General features: G+C 30.2%; 1 protein-coding gene across 3 annotated transcripts in view; it reads left to right on the top strand.

The window, feature by feature from the left end:
• The first annotated feature begins 204 nt into the window (after positions 1-204).
• Positions 205-11,380, top strand: part of LOC148616329 (uncharacterized) — a 46,206-nt gene continuing 35,030 nt past the window's right edge. For all 3 annotated transcript variants that reach the window (XM_088583237.1, XM_088583236.1, XM_088583235.1), the window contains exons 1-2: positions 205-592; positions 11,307-11,362. In XM_088583237.1, the coding sequence (XP_088439363.1) occupies positions 301-592; positions 11,307-11,362 (348 nt within the window). In that variant the 5' untranslated portion in view covers positions 205-300. The remainder of the gene's footprint in view (positions 593-11,306; positions 11,363-11,380) is intronic.

Here is an 11,380-nt window from a genome sequence, read left to right as displayed (position 1 = left end):
GGATAATAACACCTGTTAAATATAATCAAGGATATACTCGGGGAGTTGAGAAGGAACTAAGAATAACTCTCCATGATTATCCTTTCATAATTCAGTATGTAAACTAAAGATGAATATAAACACAAATTACCGATAAGTAACACGGCACGACTAGAAACTCCATTAGTTCTCCAGTGCTTTGATAATTTTTGAAGGCCAACAAATGATTTAGAGTTATTTCCCCTACTTTCGACAGAATACAATTTGGTGCGATCAAAGCGTGACATGTTTTCTAAACGTCCTGATAGGTAAAATGGGATTATGGCGAATAAAAGCCAAGATGAGATAAGTGGGAAATTCAAGGAATCTTTGTCTTTAGAGGATATATTGTTGGCATTCAATAATCCTGTGAATGAGGAGCAGGCATGGGCTGTCTGCTATCAGTGTGCTCATTATTTTCAAAACTTAGAAACACAGTCTTTAGACTGTCGTTTGAAGTATCACGAATTGTATAAATATGGAAAACGTGCTGTGAAATTTTATAAGGATGGTGCTTTATTTATTGAATACTCTGAAATCAGTAGAGGGACAGGAAAAGGTCCTCCTGGGAGATGTAAGTAGTTATTAGCCTATACTGTACATTGATGCTTGCCTGTCAAACACTCAGCTTATCTTTACAGGCGTCTATTTCTTTTTATGACACATCACATGAAGTGGCAATGTATTATGATAACCTCTGAGAGTGTCCATCCGTCTGTCCCCCCTGATGGTTTCCAGATGATAATTTGAGAACAGATGAATTAATTTTTATGTAAATTTGCACAGTTGTGAAGTACCTTAAAGTACTGGTTAGGCTTAATTTTCAGCTAAATAAAAAATATGGTATTTGAGTTAGGCCATTTTGAATATTTTGCCATCCCTTTTTTTCACCATTACATATATATTACATATACTGCACGGCATTGGTCCATCAGTGTCAAATCTGATTGAAAGTTTGTTACAGAGCTCTTATTTCTGCCTTAATATTATACTTATTTCATTTGAAATGTTTCTGTACTTGTACATTCTATTTGTACATGAAATATATTTACTGTAGCTTAATTATCACATAATGATGCTGATTTCAAATACATATACATTTATATTGTATAATATTTCTCTGTATTTTAAATATACATTTGTACAAATGCACTGGTATTGAAATATACTCATTGTACCTTTTTTTGGCTGCATCTTTTTATTCTTTTGTTTTCCTGATTTGCATGATGTAAAATTTTGACATAACTGACTTGTCACTTTTTAGCCTTTTTGTACTATATTGTTGATCCACTTGATATGTGCACATTGTAAGTGATCTGGCTATAAACAATGGTGATTGGTCAAGGGTGCAGATTGCTCTCTACACTTCACTTGTCTTCACTCTTGCTTTAATTATATTGTTTTGTAGTAATGTGGAATTGTTTATTTACAGTGTGGTGCATTTAAAAAAAGTGTATGGTACATTTATTTTTCTGTTAATACAAATGTAATTGCATGTGACTTGTCTTAAACATGTACCGGGTATGTATTTCAATTATTACTTATTGTAAAAATGTATATTGTACTTGTACATGTACAAAATGTATGCACATTGTATGTGTAAATTAAAAGTACAGTAGACTATTAATTGATTGGTATTTTTACCTTGTATCTTCTGTACAGTCTCTTTAGTTTCATATATTGCCTTTCAATGGGGCTACAAGTACATTATACATATGTATATATATACATTGTACCTGCAGTAATATTCACCCAATTTCGATTTTAGTATTAAATTTATTTCAAGATAAATTTGTATATTTAAGACATGTGTATATCTACTGTACATGAACATTAACATAAAACCTTTTTTTTTTTTTTAAATCTTTTGATTGGAATTTAAGTTGTGCAATGATATGACAAAAATGACAAATTAAATTTAAACGCCTACAAAATTTAATTTAATTTTACACTCTATGTTTATCTTACTGATCAAGGGACTGACTAGGATATAAGGAGTCATAGCTAAAATTCTTGAATAGCATTTAAAAAGATATAGAAATGGTTTAGAACATTTAGTCATTTTTGTAACTACTTTTATGTTTAGTATAGGTAACATAGTGTTTCCCAATAGTTGACATTCTGCAATACACAGTAGTTAAAATCAAATAAACAAATAAAAAAAAAATCATTAAATGAACTATTCAAAATGTACAGTACATGTATTTTTGAAATTCTGAACATATTCAGTAAAAATCTGTTACATTACAATGATATGAGATCTTTGGAATAACAAGATAAACTGAGAGAACATACTCAGTGTTGTTAAACATGTCCATATTTCTGACTTGTACAAGAAGAAATTAGTAGTTTAAAGAGATGTCATTGTCTGAAGGTGAAACAAACATAGTAAATATTTATGTTTATTTTTATCTTGTAGGAATATTTGACACATTCTTAATACCGTAATTTGTCAATGATTGATTTAGGACTACAATAGATAATCCTAGGGCTATTGTCTGCTCTTACAGCATATAAGAATGGTCATGTTTTATTGTGAAAGAGGTATTAGAGTATTTTAGTGTTTTTCTATTATGTGTTGTGATTACTCTTTTGTCAATGTTTCAATAGATTTACTGTTATGATCATTGTAACCTTGATTTTTTGATGTTATTTCTTTTGAAGTCTTCCTTTTAATTATACAGATGCTTTCTTTTACCCATTTTTGATTTCACTTTCTATGTTGTTATAGAAAGTCAAGTCATATCATGTAAATGTACATACACTTGTAGTAATGTTTTATTATGAATGAAAGAAAGATAAGACCTTCAAAAGAGAGATTCTGACTTTGTTAGATGCACATACAGAAAATTATAATTTTCTCAATCCTTACTACATATTGTACCAAAAAGCCGCATGGTATTTCCAAATTTTTGAATTACCAGTATTGCTATACTTTATTTTTAGAGTTTGAATGTTGTATTTACATGTATGAATGGAATTTGTAACATTCTTATTACCCACTACAATGTAGTTTGTGAAAAACTAAGGTGTGTTAATGTATAAGTAGTTATTACAATAGGCTAATTATAAAAAGAGATCTTTTAAATAGACATAGTAAATTAACATTGACTTACTACTCAGATTTACATGTACTGTTCACACAAATTTTTCTGCATGTACAGTGTACTGTTAAAATGTGTAAACTGTATACATGTAAGAGTCTTAAAAATTTATCAACCATATGTTCATGTACATGTACATCTATGTAACTTTTTAAGATGACTGTTTATTAAGGGTTTTCATCATATCTTTATATATTATTCAGTTATTGTTGTATGTACATGTATACCCACAGGTACATGCATGTACAATGTAGTTCTAAAGCAAACAGTTACTGAACAAAATGTACATTCAGGAACTACATGTCCCAGCACACATAGATTGTAGGCATTATTTGTTCCATGAAAAAAAAAATATATACACTGGTAACTACAGATTCCTTGTAGTGTACATTGATTCATTTGAATAATTATTGGATTTGTACATGTAGTTAAGTGAAAGTTTTAGGAATGTCATATACATGTAATCCCACTACACCATTAATTTCATCGATAGTCACCATACAATTAGAAGCCCATTTAAGGTCATTTATCATGACATGGTATAATTGACAGTTATTGACCAGTACATGATAGCACAGATCCCTGGGAGGTACCTTTACATATTAAGTTAAATTATCTGATTTTTTTTTAATGATAGTATCTTTGATGTGATAATTATGTATTCTAACTTGACACTGCTACTTTACACTAAAGACATGGAAAGCTTATTGGGACAGAAATGAATAGGAGTTTCATATACCCTGTCAAATTTTACAAGTCCTGAAAACTTCAGAAATAGGTTATTAAAGCTTATCAACTTCATTTATGTTTAAACATGTACTGTTTATATAGACACAAAAATGTATCTCTTGGTTTTACTTTGTTAAACCAGTTTTATTTAGTAGCGGTGTGCAAATCTACCATCGTGTCCAAAATTCTGCTTGAGAACTGACTTGCATTCTAATTTTGTACCTCCATTTATACGTTTACAGGTACCTTGTAAAAAAAATTATAGCTACTGTCATCCTTATTTTGAAAAAGTTTTGGTAAGGTCAAATATGACATTAATGACCAGAGTAGATAATTAATATCCTGTCTGGACAATGTTCCATCAAATTGTTTATTGTATATGTACCTATAATTTTGTTCTTGAATGTGATATGAAGACTTGTACAGTATGCATGCTTTTCAAAATTTTATCATTTTTATGAGTTTGTTGCCTCAGGTCTAGTGCATCATATTTAGGTTAGCATCTTAAAGCTGCATTAGCTGCCAAATTTGTTCAGTTTTGATTCTACTGAATTTTGCTGATTCAATAAAATAAGTTTGTAGTAATTCAATTAAAGCAATAGTGTTGATAATACCTACAGAATATTGTGAAAACAATGTTTTTTTAATCAGAGAAGATCGATTGGTCTGATCTAATTATTTTTTGCCATTACTTCCAGGGTTAAAAATACTTTAACCTTTGTAAAAAATAACAATAACATACACAGGTAAGCATATGTCTTGTCTTCATTTCATCTATTTCTTGATTAGTTTTCAAATAAATAATGATCATATTTGAGCCACATTATATCACAATATGTAAATTTCAAAAGGATCCTTGCGTTATATTCGAACTTTTTTTCTTTTACGACTTGAGTCCTTCGGTCTTCCTTGACGTTGAATAACCACTTTCACTTTGCAATCAGATTTGTTATTAAAGAAGCAACCCTTATAGCACATGTTCATATTAAGGTCACCAGAAGTCACATGCATACAAACTTATCTAGGTCGATTTTTTGTGTTGCACCTTATTTCATGTATTTAATGCATTTTATTTTTGGATATCAAATGAAATTGTACAAGCAAAGTACAATTTAGTGGTAATAATTATGTTAAGGCATATATTTCAACTGAAACAAAAATTTACGAAAATGACAGCTAATGCAGCTTTAAGTATTATACCTACAAAGTTATTTTGGGCAACACTGTATGGACGAAAATACATTGTAAAGACTTCAAAATTTATAATGGTACATGTATTTGGCCTGGAGCATTTGTCAAGCTGATTAATCCATGTATTGTACTGTATATATTAGCTGTTTACTTAAAGCCTATAGTTCTAGGAATCTTACTAATGCCTATAGAACCCTTATCAATATACCATTATACTGTATGGTGGAACAATGATGTCTAATATTTCCAGTTATTCAGTCCCCTTTGTGGTCAATGTTTGACATATTTCTATAGACCTATGACCTGAAAGGTCAACTGAAACAATCCAGTAAATGAAAACCTCTTGACATGTTGACAAACAGTGGTCACTTGACTTTTAATTGTTACATTAGATAATTACTGGCTTGACTGATCAGGTATTTTTACGCTAGGTTGAAAGTTTAATGGTTGTGGTATTGTGTGAACTAAGTCGACTGTTTAAGGATCTGTCCATCCTTACTATGGTCCATTTTCCTTTGATGGTATTAAGTATTACGTTTTCATGTTTTCTCAGGTGTTGAAACCACTTCTGTTGGTAATATTGGTAGATCTGGTTGAACTGAAAGATTACCTTGTTTGAACTTGTACTCATGTAGATTCTGTGTCATATATGTATTGTAGCACTTCTCATAGAACCTGTACAAAAACAAGCATATTCTAATATTTTTCCTGTATTTTTGTCTATGCTTGATGTTCTACATGTATGCTCATCTCACTTCATTTATTGAGTGTCCATGTACTTTTGCATGTAACAAGGAAGTTTCTTTATTATGTCATTTTTTAGTATACTCCAGCACTTCGCATTGGTGCATACTGGTACTCTTCATAGAGTGACCATTGTGGTGACTGAAAAATGTCTTACTTGTAAGGTACAGTTATAGGTTGTGTAAATGGTGAAATGATGATAAGTTTGACAGGTATATATCTAGAAATGGTAGTTAAATCTCTTAGAATGTAATTAGATAACAAGCTGTTGGGATACCAAATTATTGTGTAAATACATATATGATTGCGGGGTCCAAAGTATTACAATTTATAAGAAAGACAAGATTCTAGATGGCTTGAAAACTACAAGATACTTTAGTATCCATAATGTTTTAATATGAATTTTGTTCATTTTTTTTGGCTAACATTTATTGTGGGGGCTGAATTTCCAGAAAGGTACTTAATAAACCCCCACTTGATTTTTTTCATACTTTTAACACAATGCTTATTTTCAAAGTTCAATGCATTCTGGCATAGATAAATTAGCATTTACTTTCTGAAGGCTTTATTCAAGAAGTTTGGGGAATCACAAAAATAAAAGCTTGCCAAATTTAATGTCGAGGTATTTTACTTATAATTTTCATTCTTTTAAATCCGAAGATGCAAAAAATGAAGACAGCAAAAATATAATATCCCTATTCACAGAGCAAACCACAAAATTTGGCATCCACAAAAATTACCTGCTGTATGGTATTTTACATAAATACATGTATGACCCATTTGCATTTTGAAAAAAGACAGTAATGTAGTGGTGGATGTATCTGTCATCACCAGAACATCTTTCTCTACATGTGATTCTTTCTAATTTAGCACATGGGCTAAAACTATGTTATCACTTGATAATCTTTTGTGTAAATAGTAAAAAAATATATACAAAACTAAGACTAAGATTGAGATTTTCATGAAAACATTAAATTTGCTCAGCTGTGTATTTTGTCAAGTTTATAGGTCTTTAAATGTTCTTATCCAAAACTAAAATATGATTAAGAATTATAAAATATTAAAATTGCAATTAAATGAATATTTTGGTGCCTTTAAATTATTGAACTGTAATACATATACCTTTATGATGTTTATTACATGTTATATACATATTCTATATTGTTTTTATAAGAAATGTGGTACATTTACATGTGTATGTACATGTACCTGATGATTTTTAGTATGGCAAATTACCTTTCATGAGAAAAACTACTATTTTCCCATGAATATGAGATTAGTCCTTGTTGTACATGCACATACAAACATAAACATGGGCAGTTAAATACATGTATATCATGATCATAAGTGGTGAGAAAACATTTGCTTTTTTTTGCAAATTTATGTATGTGATGAGTGAAAAAGTGTAAGGAGTTCCATGGAAGTTTTGGTGTGATAGCTACTGTTCCCTCACTAAGACAATTCCAGATTTAAACTGCATACATATGTATATCTGTACAATACTACATGTATACTACATGTATACTCAAGGTTTAAAACTATGGGAGGCTGTATTTCATAGGGCTCATAGAAATTTACCTAATTTTAATTTTGGTTTACAGTTCATCTTCTGAAACAATTGGTTCTTGATATCAGTGAATTGATTATTTTCTTGATGTCTTTTGAAACTTTGTAGATATTTTATTTTACATGTATACTACAGTGCATGTAGAACCTCTAAAGAACAAATAACAAACGTTTGGTCCGGATGCCAGTTCAGTTATAGACAGGTTTAAGACAGGTTTTCACTGTTATTATTTGTTTCTTCATGGAAGGAAACTTGTTTTTTATTGTTTTTTTTTTTCAATTTAAGAGTTTTAACACTGAACCAGGTTGGCTAGTGTGTCATGTGTGTTAATGCTGCAGTTTATTTCGTAATTTTTTGATTTTCTAAGGGCTGTTTCTTTAAAAGATATGAGGTAGCAGTGGAAGGCACATTTTCACCAGGGGAGCCATCCATTGAAGTTTTATTTATATTTTGTATAAAACTGGTATCTGCATAACAGACTCCTGAATCAGGGGTATGAGGAAATGCGTCTTAAAGGATCTCTTACTAAATTCTTTTTTAGATATCAGTCCTTGGTTGAAAAATACTCAGTTTCTTCTAAAACAAAGAACAATGTACTGATGTGACCACCCATGTTCAAAGAATAAAAAGTGCCTTCCCCCGGTCCCTCATTGTTTACTGAATCTGCCCTAATGTAGATCATGTATATGTATGACTATTTTTGTTTTAGTCCGTCATGGTTCAAATACTTGTAAATTGAACTGTTAAGATTTATACTAGTCACATGTCTTAAATTCTTGCAAATCTGTATTAAACTGATTGTACTGCAGACATACAATAGCTATAGGAGATGCTCTGGTTATTTTATTGTTTTACTTCTGTAAATCAAATTTAACTTAAATGCACAGGTACCAGTGGTTTGGAAGACAATTTTGAGAAGGGTCCATTTTCAGGTTTTTGGAAAGATATTCTAAATTTTAAGAGGCCATTTGTACACAAACCATATAAATTTCTTTTATTTGAAGGGCCATTTTCTGTTATGAGTGGCAAATGACCCATGGCCCCTTTCCTTCTCAAACCCTGATGCACTGTTAAAGTTCCTATACGAAAACCTATATATAAAGTGTTAACTATAACATTTGAACATTATATACTAAATGCATTCATGTTGTATTCTCAATACAGTACTAAATTTTTGATTCTTTCTGATTTCGGTTGACACTTCAATAGACCACAGTCTTCTGTATTTAGATTGAATGTGGTTGGACTTTTATGGGTAAATACAAATTATAGATAAATTTTTAAACAATTTTTTAAGGTTAGGTTGGCAGATTATCAACTATTTATCCACATGCAATATCCAACAAAGATTAAAAAGTTAGAAACCTAGGATATACAGAGCTATTATGTTATGTCAACATAATTGGAATTCCTAATTGAAGGCATGCTTATGTAAATATATTTATACTTACTGAAATTCAATGTTTAATTCATGGAATGGTTTAACTCAATTTTTTTTATTGGTTTTAGAAATCTTTTTTTTTTAATTCATAATTTAAATGTGCCAAAAGCATGCATCAGCAATAATTGTTGAAACTTATAAGTTGAGATTTCCTAATACTTTTGTACTTTTTGTTGGTAATTGCAAACTAATTATGATGAATAACTGCTTGTTGAAGTACTGATAAGAAATCCCATTCCTTAGTTCTCAATTTACTAGTATCATCAAAGTCTTGTGCATCTGCCCCCCCCCTGCACACTATTTTGATGGAGTATAGGTTGCTCATTTTCATTTTTTTTCTTTTTTTCAGTTCCTGTGTTTTGTTTTTATCTGTTTGACTTTGTTTGAACTTTCAGATTTTTTATTTTGGTTATCTTTGATTATTTTCAAATTTTCATGTAAACAATTAATAGTCATGTGACTGTTCAACATGTTTAAGAGCTGCCATGCTCAAACCATGCTTTCAAAAAGATTATAATTATGAGGAGGAGGAACTTTTGGTATATACTGTAAATTTTAACTTGAAGAATTTGACTGTGTTAGATCATGCAGGAGAGTTGTAGGATTTCTAATAATAATTATGTGTTAAGACACACCTACAAAATGAACCTATATCAAGCTTATTCTTGAAGTTTATGTCATTATACATTGTATTTGAAAGGCAGAATTAATTTAGAGCCAAATCAGGGTATAAATATGTATTGCCTATATGTGTATTTGATTACCAATTTTATCCTATTTAGTCAGAATGACAATTTATTGTACAGTTTGTCACATGTTTTTCCTGCGTTGGTGTATAATTTTCATTCATTCACGAATTGTGGTGTGATTTTGCTGTGTGCATCATTACTATAGTAATAAGTTATGTTACTTGGTCTCTGTCCAATTCTTGGTAAATTACAGATGCAAGTAAAAATGTATTGCATGTACATGTATATATATATCATGTATGTTATGGAGTGCTGAGATGCTTGAGGTATAAGTATAGTGAAAAACAGTGACTAATTTTTGTAACACTTTAACTTGTATATTTGTATAAGAATATTTTTGTTATTAGAGTCTTTAAGTCCTGTAAGTGCTGACAAATTATGATGCAGATGAAAACTAGCCTGTGACTGTCTATAATTTTGGATTACTAAGAAATAAAGTTAAATCCCTCCATAGATAAACAATGGTCATCTTTATTTGATTCAAAAATATTTTACAACCTCTAGTACACATGATTATTCCGAACTGATCCTTCAAGCATCCTAGTGTTTATAATAAAAAAAAATCTCATAAACTTCAAGTTTCAGAGAAAGGAGTATGCATTAAAAATTTTAAAAAATCAGAATTTGGCCACATACTTATGTACAGTATTGGTTTATGAAAAGTAGGACCCACTGACATGGGCAGTTTTCATGTACATGTAATACCAACTTTATTACAGTTTTCACTATTGTTCACTGTATGTTTGGGTTCCAAATAAGACCTGGAATGTCACAGACCTGAGATATTAATAACTACATGTACATTGTGACAGCTAGTCAATATTGAATTATAGATTATGGAAGATGACTGAGAGAATTAAATATCTCTGAAGTTTTTAATAGGATCTAGATAAGAACGAAGAAAGTTGAATTTATCTATTTATATTTTCCATTCTATCTTGGTATGTCAGGAATCTCTAATCCTATGGGTTTCATGCACACATTTAAATCTAATGCATTTAAACACATCTATGTAAAGTTTTGGTGACAGTTGGAGAATAGAGATGCCTGGCTATGTATTATTAGAGATCATTTCTGCACATTAATTTGTATCTCACCTGCATTTTTACACCTTTATGTTGTAAATAAATCATTGATTTGTAGCTTTGTACTCAGAGAATATTTAAGTGAAAGTTTTTGGTTTTAAATAAATACCCTTTTCACAAACTGGAGATATGACAGGGTGCAATTTATATGTCAAATACTGAATATGTGTTGTTAAGTAGTTGAAAGAATTATAAGCATGGTTCTGATTTTTACACATCATGAGATATAATTTATTGAGCCTTGTTGTATTTCAGTTATTTACAAGATAATATTGTTGTTAGCATTTGACATTCTACATGTAAAAAGAACTATTTATTATGGCACATGTTAATGGCCCTTAAATTGATCATGGCACATGTGATGTACATGTTAATCACCCTATTTATTTTAGGTTTTAAGTTGAGAACATATTATATGTTTCTTTATTTCTGTGATTTCTTAACCCACCAATGGTGTGTGAAAAGCACTTATATTAAATATAAGAAACTGAAGATAGACATTGAAGGTATGCTTTTTAATTGTCCTTTAAGGACATTGAATGAATGAGCACAAATTTTACAAATATAGTCAACCATTATCAGTGTCTTTTTTGCCTTAATACACAATTGTTTGAAAGCCATGACAAATTGTACAAACTAATGCATATATCAATTAGTGTTGTTCTTGTGTCTTTTTAGTGCGAAGAAAGAACTCAGTAACAGGGAAGGATATAAAGATAGTTACAGAAAATGATGTAAGTAGAGAAGCAGTA

This window comes from Perna viridis, chromosome 5 (assembly GCF_037379345.1).
Source record: "Perna viridis isolate PV_CMFRI_1.1 ecotype Kerala chromosome 5, ASM3737934v1, whole genome shotgun sequence".
Classification (NCBI taxonomy): domain Eukaryota; kingdom Metazoa; phylum Mollusca; class Bivalvia; order Mytilida; family Mytilidae; genus Perna; species Perna viridis.
The sequence above is the reverse complement of the archived record's forward strand: the minus strand, read 5'-3'. Positions and strand labels throughout refer to the sequence as shown.